Raw genomic sequence first — 19,897 nt, forward strand, 5'->3', positions numbered from 1 at the left:
CTTCCCCAGACTAATAATCTATCAGGAAGAAATGTGAGACACCAAGTCAGAATAAAAAAATTCTGCAGCATTCTCCATCATCTATATTCAGAGACAAAATGAGATACGAATGCATCGCCAGAAATGATCACATCGAGATGTAGCCATGCCTCAAAATACATTAGAGTTATTTACACCAGAAATCCCCGGGATTCGTAGAACTCGCCAATCACCTCTTAACACATGGCAAACGAGTCGAGACCGGCCTTTTCCTCCACCTCGGTCTCGGTGGGCCGTAGCGTTAGCGCTGTTGTCAGGAGATTCTCCACGAACCACGATTGTCTTTTAATAGTAAGTCACCCTTTATGGTCGCACGGGTGGGTCCCGCTCTGTGGGTATAGCTGGCTGCCTGGCTCGCTCCTTGTCTCTGTGCTCCGTATGCGTCGTCTCTCCGCTCTTGGAGAGGGAGGGATACCGGAAGCGGAGAGAGAGATACATCGAGAGATCTATTGGCGGCCTCCGTCGCCCTCTCCGTGGCGGCCTCCGAGGAGTGATGGGGGACGAACCGTTGCCCACCCGCTGGACGTTCGAGGTGAAGCCGAATCCTCCAATCCCTTGCTTCTCTTTACTTTCCCTCTCTTTCGATCTGATCGCGAATCCTTCGGACTGCTTTTGGTTTGCTTTCCGGCTCGGTTTCGATCTTTTTCTCCCTTTAGGGTGGATGGCTTGCTTTCTATTTCTCTTGTGTTCTCTGATTTTGCTTTATTTTCGCGGTTTTTGGCCTTTTTGGTTGATTTTAGGATTTCAAGCTATATTATGATGTGAGGTTTGGAAGAAAGGAGGAACCGAAGGAAGAGGTTACGGATTCAAGCTTCAATGTTAATGGGAGTCATGCAAATGGAGTGATGAATGCCGGTGGGAGCGTAAAGAAATCGTCCGACCTGGCCGTATACGAGCAGTTTGAGCGGCAGGTTGACTTCGTCTTGCCGTGACTTGACTTCTTTTAGATGTCCAGTTGCTTTATTGCATGCATATATTGGCATCAGGATTATGACATTTGATTCTTAATTTCAGAAGGCAAAAATGGAACCACGCCTGGGAGCTATTTCAGACAGGGCCGATGAAATGCTGTAAGAATTTTAGTGGTAGTATGTCGCATCAATGTAGAAATATGCATTATGGTGTGTTAATAGCATGACTTTCTTCTAGTATTGATGAAGCTATGTTTAATAGCCAAGTAATCTTGATTCGGTTTATTGTCGCTTTGACAGGGGGACAGGTTTCTATTGTTTTCATTCTTGTACTTCTATAACAATGGTTCATTATGGTGCGGGAATTTGACTGATGGTTAACTTGATATAAAAGCACTTATTTTCTTGTAATATTATGGAAAAGGTGGAGAGTTGAACGGTCGGTTAACAAGTAATCATAAAACGCATGTCAAACCACGAACTGGACCCAAATTGAATACTCATGGATCTTAGGGCGTCCTCTTGTTGATGTTCAAAAGAACAAGTGAAGAGCACTTCCCAAATCCGGCGTGCATATGGCAAGTAACATAAGTATTAGAAAACTTCTCTAATCAAATGGAAAATCACAGCTATCCTGTCATTCTTTCACATGCATCAAACAAGCTCAATTCCAGTTACTGAAATTAAAATGTCAAAACCCAAAACCGAAGCTATATAAAATGGTTAACTTGATGCTAGATAAACCTGATCACCATCATAAGATGAAAAAGAGTCCAACTAAGAAAAAGGAAATCCTGTTATCCATCTCACATCGCTTGCTTATGCCACTACAACTATGTATGTTCGATAATTTAGGAATGACTTTTACCTGAGAAGCATCTAGAGCACCTTCACATTGTATCAGTTTGTTGTTTACCTTTCCCCTGTGTCTTTTTGTATATGTTATTTTCCTTCCGAAATGTCATTGCATTCTTCTTTACATTTAATTTTCATCCCATAATGACATTTGCGTACTCATATTAAGTTGACCTGTTAATTCTTAGATACCGCAAACGGGATGTTAACACTGCATCATGTTTACAAAACTTAAAGCTATCAAAACTGTGCTTTTGCAGGCATAGACCTCTGCTTCCTCCTCTTGAATCTGCAGAAATGCGTACCCTGGCGGAGACACTATGCCGGTAATTTTGGATGATGAGAATGTTCCCAGAATGGCAATTTCTAAAAATAAAGAATATATTCTTATTTTCCAAAACATCCTCTTACAAAATATTGTTTTTATAACATTTTCCTTCAGAGACATCATTCATGGGAGTCCAGACGTTAAGTGGGAAAGCATTAAAGGACTAGAGAATGCAAAACGACTTCTTAAAGAAGCAGTTGTTATGCCCATCAAATATCCCAAGTAGGTGGACAAATTTACTGAAATATATATATATATATATATATATATATATATATATATATATATATTAATTATATGTTTCCTATTCTTTGTTAGTGAAAAGCTAGTAGTACAATAGTGTTTGGTATGCTATTGAAGATTATGTAGTTGATGTAATTGGTCGGCTAAGTGAAATGAGATTATCTTGCTAGCTATCTAATCTTGCTCATTTCGTAATTTTTGTATGCTTGCTGATCTCTTTGTTTCGCATAACATTGCATTAGTTCCAAAATTCAGAGATCATATTTCAGTTTCATCCATGGGACTATTTCAATTCGGGGATTCAGATGTGAAATAAAATAACTTGATTAAAACAAGGAATAAAATTTGCAAGAAGGGTTACTGATTAAAAAGTGTTATCCCTACAGAAACCATATGGTGCTTTAGAATAGACTTGTAAAAATCGACATAAGAACATCTAAGGTTGCTCCTATGAAGGAGGGAAAACTAGTTTGACAATTCATTTCTTGTAGAATTTAAAGGTAAGCAATGCACATATAAGAACTTAATGGGGCAACACTGAAATTGTCCATAAGGAATGGCAAGGAAAAACTGTTTTAGAAGATTTTCATTTCAAAACCTGAGGCCAAAAGATCAAATTTGTAGCTAATGACATTTTTCTGACCTGTTGGACTTCTACTGAAGTCTACAAGCCTGGGAAGAGATGGAGAGATTAGGAAAGTTGGCGATGTTTATTTCAGAACTTACAGAATGTGGATTGCACTTTAGATTGATGTGTAGGAAAACCATAGTTAGGTGAGTGTCTTGCATGGCACTATCTAACTAGGATTAGGGAAGCGGAGATGGCTTTGCAAATGACACGAGGTTGAAAGCACTAGAGCCAAATGAATGAAGAAGTGGTATAAATATCATTCTAGATAAATGCGATACTCAAACTTGTACAACTATGATGATATGAAACTTGGGATCCGCACTAGGAAGTGTGTTAGAGGGCAGATGGAAAGGATTAAGAAAGATGGCATCAATTGAAGAAATATAGGTTTTATACAAAAGAGAGGAAATTTATACGTGGTAATTGTTACTTGGAGAAAGCATATGGTAGAGTTTTGTGGTGTATAATTTGTTGAACACTATTTAAATTGTTATGGATGCATATGGAGTGGTTACCGGAGTTGGAGAAGTGGTTTTGGAAAGGTCAGGCCCCAAGCCTGTATCCTTACATCATATAATGTGGAGTTGAGAATAATGTCCAAGAAATATGGCCATGGTTTTCTTATTCTTAAATTTATGCTATAATTCTAATTGGTGAGATGAGAATTGGGTCAAGCTATGTATAACAAAGTCTTAATTAGTACGAAAATACTAAGGATATGGAATATTATTTTTATTGAAACAGAAGGAAAATAAACTCAAAGTTAGAGTTGATGACCAAGAGATGCTTGTGCGATCATTTTGTTATTTTGCAACCTTAGTTACTACAACTACGTTAGGTGCGTGCATGGGAAGTGGGTCTCAGACAAAAAAAATAATAACAAGAAAATACTTAGGAAGTGGGTGCAAAGATGAGTTTTCGAGGAGATTCGGAAGTGGGTGTACCATTCTAAGTGGAAGATTCCTACTACTAAGTTTGGAACTACTATATAAAAGAATGTAGAGACCAAAATGTATTTCTAGTCGACTCATAGAAAGAGACATTTTGTAGAGAAGTGTGTCTAGAATGTTATGTAAATGACCAAAAATTTTGAAGCTTAAATTTGTCAAAATGTGTTCCTGATACGTTTTCTCCAGGTACTTCACTGGTCTTCTATCGCCTTGGAAAGGTATTTTGCTTTTCGGCCCTCCAGGAACAGGGAAGGTTTGTATTTGATAATATATTATCTTTTTCATATTTTCCTTCTTTTCATTGTTCAATATATATCTTAGCAATTTATATTATGCACTTGTTGGTTTATGGTATCTCTTCAAACTCCATTGGTAATTTATGTGATCCCCCCCCCCCCCCCCCCCCAAAAAAAAAAAAAAGTTGACAGGTCTTCATTTTGCCCAGTGTTATCTTTTATTTGCACATTTTGTTGATCTTATGTGAACTATATGGCCCTATGCAAACACCCAAGTAGTTAACGTGTAATTGCTCCTTTTTAGTTCATCATGCTGACATCATGCGTAACATCATGCATGGGAAATCCATTTTGGAAATCCTACGACTTTTCTAACTGTTATTACATCTTTTTATGGACTTATCAAGGCTGCTCATCTGATGGGCAAACAACTGCATGGTCCGAATATTTGCTATTAGTCAATCAGCTGTGTTATTCAGATATTGTCCGTGGTACATGTGGTAGCTAACTTGAAATTACTCCCTGTTTAGTCTGTTCAGCTGACATCCTGTGCATCATCATGCATGCAGAATCCACTTTAATCAGTCTTATTGAATTTCTACATAGATTCCAGCAAGGCTGCTTATTCACTAGGCAAACAACTCTGATCGAGCTATTAGTTATTACCATGAGCTAATCTGATGTGTTACTACGATATCTCCTTTATTTGAATTTTAGCTAAATGAACAGATGATTGGTGTGGATACTGTGTCATGTTTTTCTCTGAGATAAAATTGTTGAATATCTGTGGGATTCTATACATGAATGCCACTGGTTTTGTTGTGATACTATATCTATTGATGCCACAACCAGTAAGGAATAGAATCAGTTTTCCATGTTTTTTCTTTCAAAAAAACAGAAAAGAAAAAGAAAATGATGTCCATCTGCATAGCTGTGATCAGTTTCTTTCTTCTAGTACATGGGATGCTTCCTGATTCTCCTATAAAAAAAAAGGATATGAGATTATCTCTATTATTTTCTTTTTTGCAATAAATCAAATACCGCCTTTATATTCTCTATGTCTTATTAGTTTCAACAATCCAGACAATGCTTGCAAAAGCTGTGGCTACCGAATGCAAGACTACGTTTTTCAATATTTCAGCATCATCAATTGTCAGCAAATGGCGTGGTATGTTCAAATTTGGCCTATTCTATAATAATCTCTCTTCTTTTTTCACATTTTTGCTCTTATTGTGTTGCATTTTTATGGCTTTTTTGCTCTCACATGAATATTTTTGTTGGCGTGTAGCAAAAGATTGTTATGATTGGTCATCCCGTCAATCTCTTTTATGAACAATTATCATTTAGTTTTAGTTGTACCAGTCTTGGATTTTTTTATATCTTGGATAGCAATTGACAATTTGTTGGTGTGGAGGGATTAAACTTAAAATGATGCTTTTTCTTCAAACATAGAAATCTTAACTTTGTCTTCAGTTACAGTGAAACTATATTTAGTCGCACTGTACTGTGTTCTGAACACCACTTCTGAAGTTCCATTATTTCCTTGTACATAAGGATCTTATGTCTCATATGAGCAATATTTGTCAAACCTCATTGACGAAATGTACTTATTTTGCCTAGAGACCTTGAGTTCCCTTCTGTCTACAGATTGTTGTACAAATAATGGGAAATACGGAAATAACAAAGACCTGTAATCCATTGTATGGCACTTTTATATAGCCTTTCAATAAATTGGTATTCCGTTTATTTGGATGTTATAATGCATTGTATCAAAGAACCACCTTCTCTGTTCTCTATTTTTGATAATAATATAAGCCAGAATTATTTACAGATATAACATGGTATGAATTTTTTCTTTATGGTCAGATGTCAAGTTAATGATGTGCAAGTTTGCAATCCTTTGTATTTTTTTGTAAGAATGCAGGTGATTCAGAAAAGCTAGTGAAAGTTTTATTTGAGCTTGCCAGGCACCACGCACCATCAACAATATTTCTTGATGAGATTGATGCAATCATTAGTCAACGTGGTGAAGCACGTAGTGAGCATGAAGCGAGTCGACGTTTAAAAACTGAGCTACTTATACAGGTAGTCTTGCATGTTGTCTCAAGGTGTTTAACTTTTGTGGGGATACGTATCTTAAAACATGTCTATATTTACAGTTTTCAATTAAAAGAAAGCTGTGGGCTTCAGCCTTTCCCTTCCATCAAAAATAAAGTAAAATAAAATAAAATAAAGCTTGTTGCAAGCGAGTATATAGTGACTTACTTCCACAGGCCAAGTCTACTGTCCTTAAGTTTTAGGAATACAGAATGTGATCTTTGGATAAGAAGGTTAATACTAAGAGGACATTGAATTCTCTCTGGAGGCTGGAGGGATTCCTTCACGTCAGTAGTACATGACCCTTCATTTGTCCACTTCATCAAGAAAAATGCAGTCTTGGAAGGCTCCATTTGCTTCTGTATGGGGGATCTTGCTCTATATGTTGTTTGTGAGACATTGTAGTGGATCTTTCATGTCCATTGGCTTCTATGGAAAAGACCATATCTGTCAGTTAATGTTATCTGTCATATTTGAAAGACCATATCTTGTGACACAAAGACCATATCTTGTGACACCCATCTCATTTTTGATTCCCACAGCTAATGAACTTAACCCATCCAAATTTTCTTACAATTCTTTTTCTTTTGCACTTTTGTTGCAGATGGATGGTTTGACAAAGACAGATGAGCTTGTATTTGTTTTAACAGCAACAAATCTGCCTTGGGAACTAGATGCAGCTATGCTCCGGCGTCTTGAGAAGCGGGTATCCTTTGAATTCATTATTCTACATGATTGGAGTGATAATCAAGAAATAACTATAATGTGTTGGAATCACTGTGCTTCTAAAATATGACTGGAGTGCCCCCTGGTTTCTAAACTTTAGTACTCAAACATGGATATTTGATATGGCTGGCTATAACAAGATACAATGCTTCTTCTTTAGGAAAAAAGCATACAAAGCATTAGCATTTGTTCCAGAACTGTAATAACACGACTCCGCTAAAAATTTGGACTTTTGAGTTCTCATAGTTGTAGAGATACAGCGAAGTATCATCATATATGGATGCCCTTAAGGGCCTGTTTGGTTGCCAGGTATAGGAGTTGGAAAACATCTGCTTTGCAGAAAGTTCATAAGATGCTGAAAAATGTTTATTATATACAGAAAAGTGAGCCTTTTTTTTTCCGAATAAAAAAGAATCAGAAAACAAGTGTGAGATCAACTTTTCCTTCTGTAAATCACCACAGTTACCATCAAACAAACGATAGCAAAGCTGCATTTTCTGTTTCGAAGAAAAGGATCCCCTCCCCTTTCATACATTTTGTTACAAACAAACACACCCTAAAGCCAGATAATTATTCATTTCTTATATAACATCTGTCTTGATGATTAATCTGAGGTCATTCATAAAATCATGCATGGATTTGCATTGCTGTCGTCACCATCCAAGTATATTCACCATGGAACTGGTTCTGGTTTTTAACTCTTAGTCAAAAATGAGTAATATACCTGTGAATGATGGATAATACTTTGAAGATGCAGTTTCATTGTGAGAACAAATTTTGGAAAAGACGGATTCCCAAGTAAACATATGCCTTTGAATGATGAAAAAATTATAAATCAAATTTCTAAACATTGGATAGAAACAACTTATGAGCTTTCATCCATTTTCTGATTTGCTGGATACTTTAGGGGTGGATATTATGCTCAGGATTCTATGACACTTCTGCTTCTTTAAGATTCTGAATTTCCGGGGTTAATAGAGAAATAGGCAAATAAGAAAATACCTGATCTATTAGCTGATTGGCTTAATCTGCTTCCAAAAATTTTCTTGTTGGTTTTCTGAGTTTTGGAGAATGGAATTGACTATTTACTCTTGGCATAGATTCTAGTTACTATTATAGTCTAAGGTTCTCTTTAACTTTGTTCAATCAGATTCTTGTACCTCTTCCAGAACCAGAAGCAAGGCGAGCAATGTTTGACGAGCTTTTGCCATCAGTCCCTGGAGGAGCAGAAATTCCTTATGATATTCTGGTGGAAAGGACAGAAGGCTATTCAGGCTCAGATATTCGTTTAGTATGCAAAGAGGCAGCCATGCAGCCGCTGAGACGATTAATGACACTTCTAGAAAGTAGACAAGAACAGGTGCCTGAGGATGGTGAGTATAGTTGATGATTCTTATGGAGCTTGTAAAAATTGTAATAGTATTTGTAACCGGCAAACGAAACGTGAATGCCAGATAAGTGGATTAAAATAATATAAAGGTTAGCTTGATAGAAACTAATCATGCTACTAGAAAACATGAATACCTGACTTTGTTTTTAAACTTTTCCATTCATAGAGACTTCCATCAGACCATAACTTGCTATCCTTGTATACTCAAGGAGGAATGTAAGACAAAACTCAAAGTAAGATGCCTTTCTGGCTCCATATTGGTAGGTAGGTCAGGTGAGCTAACTGAACCATTAGGAAGAGGTCATTTGTTTTGACAGTGCAAGACATGAAAAGCACAATAGGTAAAAAGAGAAGAAGAAAGGAAACATGGAATGCACCATTGTATAGCATGTGTGGGTGGGTGGGTGAAAGAGAGAGAGAGAGAGGGAAAGAGAGAACATTACCTGGTACAAACTTAATTGAGTTAATTCTGTGATTTAATTTCTTGCATTTTAGTGGTAACTTCCTGAGTGCCATTTAGGCATTGTTACAGCACAAAACATGAAGAGCATGGTGATGATTATGAGAAAAAAAAAATGAAGAATATGAGGTGAATCTACCACAATAAACTTACATAAGTTAAAATTCCCAACGTTTTCACTAGATCTAACATTGGCTGTGGACAATCTCTAGTTTGGACCATATATATATGAAATGACTCCTATTATAACTTAAAAACATTTTTACATACAGTATAATTTTAAAAAATGGAATAGTTTTGCCTGCAGTTAGAACTGAAATCTGCACCAAAAGTGTGCAGATATGAAATGGCTTGCATCTTAGTCCTCAAGAGATTATTTGAATATCTCTATAATGTGATTTGTTGGTGTCAAAATGTGGCTTTGTGATGTTTGCCAATATATTTTATATCTCATTTAACTCTGTTGTCAGTTTGTACACCAGGCTTTCCCTCCTGGAAAGTACTTAGACTTTGTTATCTCGTGAAAGTTCAGTTGCATTACTAGATCAAATCTGTTTACCATCCAAAAGGAACCCAATTAGTTACTGAAGCACCAAATAGGGTGGCTTACTAGCTTAAACAGAACTCAATCCTTTGAAACTGAAATGGTGCGGATCAAAGTTCAGTTTTGGTTAATTTTTACCTCATGCCGAGATACCATAGCTGACTCGAATTATGGCCTGCAGAGTTGCCAGAAGTTGGTCCAGTGAAACCTGAGGATATGGAGCTGGCTCTGAAAAATACAAGACCATCAGCTCATCTACATGCTCATCGCTATGAAAAATTCAATCAGGATTATGGCAGCCAAATTCTTGTTTAAAGGTCAACTCATACTATGCTGTAGTTGGATTATGTTATTTCTTTTTCAGGATCAGGGTCACTGACATCATCTTCCTCACCAGGAGTTCTTAATATGGCTTCATTCAGAAAACCATGATTGATTTGGAGCACTTCACCACATCATGGAATTTAACATAAGTAGAGGATCACCTAATCATTGCAAATTAGCTACTATTTTATTCTGCAACTGCCCAAGAGGGAGACATCAATGGTTGGACGCATCAACTGCCCTTAGTCAAAAGTGTAGTACATTTATAACTTAATGTGCTAAAAGCTAGTTACAGCTTCCATTGATCTTTTCTTTAGACTGATGGTGAGAAATTATTTTATTATAGAATATATTTAGATAGTAGCATTTCCATTATGTTTCTGGTTCATGTACAATTATACTGCTCAGAACATTGAATCAAACAATCCAAGCTCGATTGTTCAGTGTACTTCCCCAGAAAGTATTATGTTAGAGCAGTTATCTTGCAGGGCTGGATTACTCTTCTCAAACATTAAGCACTGTTAGCTGCCATTATTAACAATGGAGCTAACTTATCGTCAAACTTTCTGTCAATTCTTAATTTTTACCTTGGTAACATGATTTTCTGATTTTTTTTTGGTAAACTAACTAATCAGCTATCCCATCATTTACAATTATATACAAATTCCATGATCTATGTTCAAGTTATTTATAACAGTGCTGTACAATGTCGTCGATGACATTTTTTTTCCTATGTTTATTGTAGTTACTTCTTCAATGCTTCTTTTCACTTGAATAGGTGTACATCTTTTCAAATAGTCTGTCATCCTTCTATTTAGATTTTTCCCTAATTCATATATATCTGATTTCTTTCTAAACTTCTTGCAAATTATTGGAATTTCTTTTTCTAAAATTCTGAATGTTCAGCTCTGGCCAAGTTTAGATCTATCCAATTAGATATCAAATGTTGTACAATTAGCAACAATCTTATCCATGCGGCATGTTTTAGGTGATTTAAAAACAATATATTAATACAAAATTCAATAATCTTCTCATACAGATTCTGTGGCAGCTGTAGTACATAGGCAAAGGGCATTTTTCAAATAGTTGTTGCTAGGGCTGAAAGCGGATCAGATTCGTTTTTGTATCTGATTTGAGTCGGATTCGGATACTGTTTTTTTGGTTTGATCAGATCGGGATCGAATTTAGATAGTCATTTCAAAAAATTTTCAAATACAAATATGAATATGGATACATTCGGATATTCATATGACAAAAGAACTAGTTAAGTGATTAACCAAATCTAAATTAAAAAAAATCCGAATATCGAATGGCCGTCACTTAAGATAGTAATTCGAGTATAGAATGCTCAATTCGAAAAAAATCTTTTGAATCATGTTTTTAAGTAAATCTTTTCCTTATGATCATATTTCTGTTGCTAGTTTTCATTATTAAATTTTTCTTCAAAACTTGATTAATATCAAACAAAAATTTGAATTTATCTCCATATTTGAATAAAAAATTATAAATATATTTAATATTGAATCTATATCCATATTTGTTTATAATAAATATAAATATACTTAATATCTAATTCATATCTATATCTATTTAAAACAAATATAAATATTATTTTTAATATTTATTTAATATTTATAGATATAAATATAGATATATCAATATTCGATTTGTATTTGATCTGTTTTCACCAAATCAAATGCAACAAATAACAGCTTCACTTCTATTTGCTCAGAGGAAGTTCTTCAAGGCATTCCTACCACTTAGATCATCTCAATTATAGCGTTGCTTTCAGTTTACCTCAAGAATCGGCAAAAGCTTCAGCAACCCTTAGACTTGTGTTCTCTCGAAAATTCCTTGCATCCGTTTAAGAAGAATCGATCACCTCATATTTATCATTCATCCAGATAATCCAAAACCGTCCTGAAGGTTTATGATATGCCCAGACATATCATATGCTTTTTTTCCTAGTGTGCCATGCCCAGACATACTCCAGTATTATAGCACTCGCACGTTTAATGCACAAACAACATCAACCATTACACTTGATGGTGTGTTCCAGGCCACATTATAATTAGAATAGACAAAACTATTGTAACTAAAGAGGTACCGTGCATGCAATTAGCGGTTACATACCCTTAAATCTCAAGATCAGTTTCATGTCTTGAGAGGCTTAATACCACACTGGCATAGCCACAGATCAGAGACACAAATGACAAATACTTATAAATAGTCCACCTTTAAGAAAGAAGATTAGTAATAGTTTGTGATCTTAACATCATCCCCAAAATACATTGAAAGCCAAAATATTAAGATCGCAATCTACCACCAACTGATCAAGGGTACCCTCTTAACGACTCAGCTGTTTTCCCAGATCTTGAATCAGACCAAGCTTTGGCAATTGTTCGTTTCATTTCATCATCGCCTTCCTCGTACATGTTCTGCAACACATTGGCATTTTAGTTTCTTAGCACACGCAACTAAATAGAATGAAACAAAGAAAAGAAATTTTTGATGCTGTCAGGAAAAAAAAAAAACTCACCTTCATCAAATCCATAATTCCTGCCATTGGGTCTTTATCTTTGTCTAAACTTGGCTTTAGCTGCAAATCATAAAATAAACTTAGTATCAGCCATCAAATTGTATCAAAGCTAATGGTGATAAGTCTGATCTATTGAATTCTTTGTTAGCAGACAGAACTGGATTTTATTACAAGATGCTGAGAAGAAATTTCGTTGGTCTATGCTAACCTCATTAAACTACGGAAGCTTGTAAAAGAGAGGGAGAAAAAAGAACAGAATGAACAATAAAAGCAAGTCAATAAGGCAGCTGATTGGCTTTCTAATCTTTACCACATTCCGGATCCTTTTCCATGGGTCGCAGGTACCTCAGGATGTACAGATGATTGTACAAAGAGACAACAGGTCTTTACATATCTACGGGCATGTAACTATGAAAAAAATTTACTTTTCCTACCAAATAAATCAATAAATAAACTAAAAAATCCATCTTCTGACCTCATATTGGTCTAGTACAACAATCCATCTTAGGAAGCATGTGTGACAGATGCTCATTTTGTTTCCCACAAAATCAGAACAAGGGAAAGCACATTACAGCAAAACACTCCTTCAGCAAAATTTAGACTAAATATATCATGGTAGAAATTCAAATAACTACATCTCTAGACAGAGGTTGAATATTAAGAACCCCATATGTTGGCTGTGAAAAAGCAGAGTATTGCCAATTGTAGTACCATTAAGCACGAACTCCTCAACTTCATTTGTAGCTCTGTTACACACCATCCCTACCTTCCTGTCGCCACTCTCATTCTTAATAAATATACCTCGAAGCAACAGAAGTGCACATCCTAGAATTGGGACCGCATTTATTGAATGACATAAATGATAAGAAATCTTTACTTGAAATGGAAGCCCACAGCCAGCCATAGTATCTCTCATATGTCACATGCATTCCAATAGGGTCTTTAGAAAAAAAATAAAATAAAAGGAGGACTACAAGAGAGATCAACCAAAGAACAAGTTAGATCCAACACCTCATAGATGATAGAGAGGGTGTAGTAACTGCTGGACTATGGTTGGACATTTCAACTGGGTTAGTATCTGTAATACAGTAACCTCTTTGTGCTAATGCTTATTTATTAACAAAACCAGACCAGTTTATAAGAAAAGATGAGAAAAATTAAAAAAACATTTTATTACCTTATCCTCCTTGAAGTGCAGGTCTAACCAGTTCCCTTTCGAAGCTTTGGACAGTGTAACAATAACTTTCGTCGGCTTAACCACCACTTTACATTTCTCAGGAATTATTTCTTTGTTTAGTTTCGGAATAGAGAATCGATAATTTTTCCCTTGGACATCATGAAATTTGATGTCCACTGACATTGGCTTAAACAGAGTCTCCATCTTCCCTTCTTGTACACCTTCTAGCAACGCATAGAGCTGAAGCACAAAAGGCAAGCTTGCAGAATTATATTAGTTCCAGAAAGAAGAAAACCGAATATAAAAACTGTCAGTAAAAGAGAAAAAAGATTTAAGTATAAGGTTGGTCTGGAATACATAGCTCAAAGAGACAGAGACAGAGACAGAGACAGAGTCCAATCACATCTCTTGGAATGGAAAATTGGGGAAAGTTGGGAAAAGAAATGGATGACAAAACAATTTTTAAAAAAGGGGGGTGCTCGCATGGGTGCACATAGTATGTATGCATTGTGCACAAGCTGCATCCTTACCCATAATACTACCAGGAATATAGCAGTTAAATGATTACAGACAAGATGCAACAGCTTCCTTCAAAAGAAGGACACAATACAACATTAACCACCCCTCTGTCACTAGTTTATATAGGATGCCTTTCAAAGGCTGTCAACTTAACCAGAAAACCCCATGAGTTATTAGGAAATTGGAAGATACAATTAACTCACGACATCTACTTCTGTACTTATTTCAGAATACAACCATAAAAACAATCATAACCAATCTGACCTAGATTATTTTCAGCTGTCCAGTACTTCCTAACAAGGATGGCATCTGGTCATTGCATTTTTTCAGATCCTTTATCACGAATGGATCCATGTAATCCAGGACTTCTTCATTTATTCAGCCCAAGTTTCGCATTTGGTACCAGACCCCATACTGGTACCATGTCCATATGCCCAAGGCAGGGATTGGTTTGGCGTGCCAAGTCTCGGTATACCGCCCATATAGAGTCTTTGTTCGGTACCAGTATGGGGAAGTATGCACCGATATGGCAAACATTGAGTAGGCCTTTTAATAGAAGAAATATCCCATCTTCTTTATTAAAGAATTTTTTAGTCTTTTACCACGCAAACCCATACCTATCTGGATCTAGAATAAACTCACATTCTCTCTCCAACACTTCCTTATTTCCATGGAGCATTTGCCAACAATCTGATGAACAAAACATTGCTTCCTGATTGTTATTTTAGAAATTTCAATGAATCAGATGGGCATGTCAGGCACCAAACCAAGCATACCTCCTATTTAATCCACCTTTCTCTAAATCTATTTGATGTATTTATTTATATTTATTACTATGAAGATCCAAAACAACGAAAGATCACAACTATATATTCCTGGACACAAAACTCTAGAGTGATTGAATCCACTAAAAAATTGCAAGTTTATTCCTTTTAATCCTAAACCTTTGATACAAGATGCTTATTTATACTCAACCATTCAAACATCATCAACACTACGTCATCCACTGATATGATTTACACAAACAATTATCTATTATATCAGAAATAAGTTAGACCTTTATAATTTTTACCTTTTACCCATGATTCTAACTTAGATATTTGACCCTTCCAGCTAAAACTATATCATCCACAAATAACATAGACATGGATAATGATTTGTTACAACAAAATTCATTTACTATATGATATATGCGAAGAGAAATTCTTCATACAAAAGATCATTAAATTCTTTTAAATACTTCCATGTCATAAATTTCCATTAAATACTTCCCCCTTCAAAAGTTTCAATAACCCAACTAAAATAATGAACTAAGACAACACAATACATTGATAACCAATTGCACCAGCAATTTTAAGTTACAAGAGTCCATTATGTCCTTGGGACAAAGAATCATGATGTACAAAAGAAACCTAACCACATTCCCACACATAAAATTGGGTTCAAGGTTTGTTGTCTCGATACTGAATCCCGTATCAGTACCATCCTATTATAGTGTCGGTATGTAGTACGATACGAGATGGCAATGTGTATCGAATATTAGTACAGTATGAGACTGCATAATAGTTCAATAACGGTATAGTACGATATCAACCAGTACGGCAAACATTGATTGGGTTCATGAACATCTCCAACCATTAATGAAGACCTACAAATGTTTTCTAAACTCTTGTTTTTTGCTATCATTTGCTTCTGCTCCATATGGAGGACCTCCTTTGTTAATGATATTAAAAATTACAATTGCTATTCAAAAAAACTTGGGTTCTTTCATTCCTCCTATGTTTTGGCACATCATAAATCACCTTTCCTTATCCAGACAGCATCTTCCTTATACCTACCTAACTTCCAATTGTTCATCCTCATCTCTACATTTCTATGTATAATGGAAAACTTTTTGTGGCTTAAATCCCCATTTTTTTGTTTTTAAGATATGTTGTCACATGTAACTAGAAGCAAATTTAGCATATAAACCATCCAAGAAGACATTCTAGGTTTTTCCAGAAACTTCATTTCTAGTTAAATAGACAACTAGTTGAGAAAGGAGAGAAAGAATCCAGAACTCCTTTAAGAAATAAAGTCTGGTCGACAATCTTTTGTTGCTTTACAATACACCTCTTCCACGAGTTATGGAAACTCGATACTGCTATCCTTCCTTTCACATGCACAACACATGCCTAAAAGTTACTCCATTGTAACTCATGAACTTCATCTTAGAACTCATTCCAACTTATTTCCCAAATCTATCTACATTCATCTTAACCTTCTCATATCCCGATACTCCTGAAGCCTCCATTATAATCCAAATAACATTACTAAATTTACTTTTGCTGGTAATAGTTTTAATTAAGTGTCCCAAGCATAAAAAGGCTGTTTTAAAAAAATAAAAAAATCGAAAGCACCTTCTACCTCTGCCTCATCTCACCTTAATTCTAGTGAAAACACTATCAACAAAACTCTACATTCTTTTCTCTCTCTCTCTCTCTCTCTCTCTCTCTCTCTCTCTCTCTCTTGTATGTGTGTGTTGCGCGGCTGCGTACGTGCGCTCATGGGCACATATGCAAATTTTTTACTACATCTCATTTCTTTTTTACTAGTTGCTTCTAATTTTTAGTATCTCACCTCCATCTTTCTTTTGTAGCATTCAAAACTTCTACTTCCATCAATTAGAACATAATTTCGCAATTAATAACAAATTATAATTATCAAAAATAATTTAATATATAACATATTCTTTGTGCATTCATTTTAAGGTTTTAAATACCAGTGTGATGGTGGGGTGTCCTAATCCGGATGTTAGGATGAGCAATATCCTAAGCATCAAGGCAGAATGACTCAAAAAATGGATTAGGACAAACAAGACATCCATTGTCCCAAGCATGGTCTGCCGTATCAGTCGGTACGGGTCGGTACCGGACCCTACCGGTACGGTACAGCTACATATTTCGGTACCAAACCGTACCGACGCGTACCGGCCCGTACCGATCCCGTACCGGCCCAAACCAACCAGTCCGTACCGGCTCCAATTTTTTTTGGCTTTTAGCCCCATCGGTACAGTACCGGTTCGGCTTGGTTTGGTTCGGTACCGTACCGGTACCGATGCCCACCGGTACGTCGGTACAGTCGGTACCGCATACCTTGGTCCCAAGTGTCGAGGCATTAAGCATCTTGTTCCATAGAAAATCAGGATGATCCCATCCCATAGTATTTAAAACCTTGATTTGTTTACTTAGTTCCCAAATGTCATCTCACTTAATTATCCCAGCTAAATTTGTTCTGCCAATGTCCCTTTGACCACCTACTCAGCCTCTGAGCTCCCCTTCTACTTGGAGCGTACTCAAAAATTTTCTTAGATGAAATCGTTCCTAACCCTAACATTTTAATTCTAAAATTCATCCACTTTAATTTTGTCAGAACTCGAAAATACTAAACCTTCAGCATTATTAACCCTCAAACGAATGCCAGATATATTTTGAGCCTATATTTTGTTTTGGTACAAATTCTGAGCCTACATTTTAAAGGATCGTCCATGGGCTGCAATGCCGCTCTCTTTCTCTGCGCACCCCTTCCCTCCTTCAGTGCACAACAGGCTCCAAAAGGATATCAAGGGGGACATCCAATCAACTGATTTCACTATTTAACAAATAGAGCTAGCGTGTGGCGATTATGATCAAGCTCAAATCTCAACCCACAAGCATGATTATATAAAATGCATTAAATCAATATGTGGGATAACATATTTCAATCACACAATGATAGCTGTTTTGCTCTGTCTATTAACAGAACACAGAAAATAAAAAAGCACATACCTTGATCTTGTCATTGTCTTGATCCCAGCTAAACGATCCGAGAGTAACATAATTCAAACCGCTGGCAGCCGCAGGAGCCTTTTCCGCAGAAACCGCAGGCTGTGCTGCTGCTGCTGCTTCTGCTGCTGCGGCAGTAACTTTAGACAGCTGCCAATACAACAAACAATACATAAATAGCAATCCATCGAAACTCAATGCCAATCAGACGACAGCAAGAAACACCCAATCCCAAACTTTGCAACAGCATTAATTAATCAATCCGGATAACTTCAAAAATCATCGATCAAATAGCTGTCCATGAATCAATCGAAGTTGTCCCAGAAAAATAAAATTCAAATTGATGGTGTTCCAAGAAATGATCTTTTGAGTCGGAAAACCGCTAAAATCGGAACCAAAGAAAGCAGGAAAGGAAGGAACAACTATCAAACCCTAAGCAACTGAGGTTGAGAGAAAGGCGGCCGAGGAACGAAGGTGGGGGAGATACCCTGGCGTCGAGGTTACGGATCTCGGCAGAGAGGAGGGAGAGGACGCGGGGCCTTTTGGCGATGGACTCGAGATGCCGAAGGTCCTCCAGGTCCAGCCTCAGTTGCTGCTCTTCCCCCATCGCACCAATTCCTCTTCTTCTCTCGCGTCCCAATTCCTTCGGTGGAAGGATGGAAGAATAGATACAGATAAGAGGATTTGTTTAGGTTTTTTTTTTTTTTTATTTGTCTGGAGAATGAGAGGGAAAGTTCTAGACTAGAGACATGGAACAGCCACCGTAAGAAAGAGGCCGTGGCCGAAGGAATGGGAGCGTTCCAGAAGTAGGGGCGAATCTAATGATGATTGATGATGATCCGGTGCACCGTTGGATTTGGTTCTCGATTAAACGTTGAGAGGCCCGAAGGCTCCATTTTGGATACCGGCATACAGCTGGTATGTCATCGGTTTATATATATATATATATATATATATATATATATATATATATATATATATATATATATATATATATATATATATATTAGGTATACATTAAAAATACAAAAAATAATAAGTTCCGAAATACATCGAATAATACTTTCTCCTCTAGTCACACGGTCTTTCTAGAATGGTTAGCCGCATACGAAGCTACCCAATTTGATCGGCATCTTTCATCACAATTATATTAGCTACCTGAAACATTAGTATTTCGATTGTTCCGTGGCTCACCCTATCTGACTTGGTCCGACAGGGCATAAATGTGGCCCTACATAATATAAATGTGTTTTCATTTGAAGTAAACATGATATAAATGTGCCCAAAGTCTTATAAATCATGTTGAAACACCAATTATTAATTTATTTTTATGTGTATGAATATTTGGGCATAGTGAATATTATTTTTTCATAATATTCTTTTTGATATGATGTAATAATTTGACGTGCAAACTTACAAGCGAGCTAATTGAAGTATTCATTATTTATTGAGATATCAAATTCGTTATTTATTTTTTTAATATATTTTTAGAGAATTAGTATCAGAGAGATACTAATATGGAACAACCACTAGATATAAGAAAAGAATTTTCAGCGTTTCTTACTTTCTTAGTATAATTATCAGAAACTATTTTATATTTTTTTTTATTACATTGAATATTTAGAAAGTTGTTGAAGCCAAATTCCTGTGAAGTAAAAGTTATTGTTAGTTTTTGAACTAATTAATTGTTAAATTTAAAAATTTAGACCCTCTAATTATATCCCACTGATTTGATTGAAATTATTATGTTATATATCTATATTGATCTAATCACAAATCGGATGCCTTGCATAGTTGCAAGGCAATGCTTTACGGGAAATAAGCCATTTACTAAGAGTAATAAGCGTAGGCTGGTCTAGGATGAGCTTTGGATTGCTGGTTTGAGTTGAATAGCTTCTGCATTTAAGCTATGATTAGCCTGCCAAAAAGATGTTATTAGAATTACATCAGCATCATATGCAGGCTATTATATGGCAAAATTAAGGGCCTATGGGGTAAGAGAGAAATGATGAAGTGAAATGTGACAAGGAAATCCAAAACCCAAACAAATGAGTGATAAATACATAGGTCCTGCAAGAACAATGGAAACATTAGAGAAGCAGATATAGTGCGACGAGGGTGCATA

The 19,897-nt window shown here is 36.2% G+C and overlaps 2 protein-coding genes across 2 annotated transcripts; one reads left to right on the top strand and one right to left on the bottom strand.

Annotated features, from left to right (window-relative positions):
• Positions 1–395: 395 nt before the first annotated feature.
• LOC103709449 (katanin p60 ATPase-containing subunit A-like 2) lies at positions 396–10,219 on the top strand. Its single transcript, XM_008794772.3, has 12 exons — positions 396–571; positions 780–950; positions 1,054–1,109; positions 2,066–2,131; positions 2,248–2,355; positions 4,144–4,210; positions 5,277–5,361; positions 6,118–6,278; positions 6,895–6,996; positions 8,167–8,389; positions 9,592–9,727; positions 9,808–10,219. Exons 1-11 carry the CDS (start codon positions 533–535, stop codon positions 9,723–9,725), a joined length of 1,212 nt encoding a protein of 403 aa, XP_008792994.2. The 5' UTR covers positions 396–532; the 3' UTR covers positions 9,726–9,727; positions 9,808–10,219.
• A 1,564-nt stretch (positions 10,220–11,783) lies between these two features.
• LOC103709451 (calcyclin-binding protein-like) lies at positions 11,784–18,571 on the bottom strand. Its single transcript, XM_008794775.3, has 5 exons — positions 18,260–18,571; positions 17,776–17,922; positions 13,451–13,690; positions 12,274–12,333; positions 11,784–12,172 (listed from the first exon to the last, which is right to left on the bottom strand). Exons 1-5 carry the CDS (start codon positions 18,377–18,379, stop codon positions 12,068–12,070), a joined length of 672 nt encoding a protein of 223 aa, XP_008792997.2. The 5' UTR covers positions 18,380–18,571; the 3' UTR covers positions 11,784–12,067.
• Positions 18,572–19,897: the final 1,326 nt, after the last annotated feature.

This window comes from Phoenix dactylifera, chromosome 11 (assembly GCF_009389715.1).
Source record: "Phoenix dactylifera cultivar Barhee BC4 chromosome 11, palm_55x_up_171113_PBpolish2nd_filt_p, whole genome shotgun sequence".
Classification (NCBI taxonomy): domain Eukaryota; kingdom Viridiplantae; phylum Streptophyta; class Magnoliopsida; order Arecales; family Arecaceae; genus Phoenix; species Phoenix dactylifera.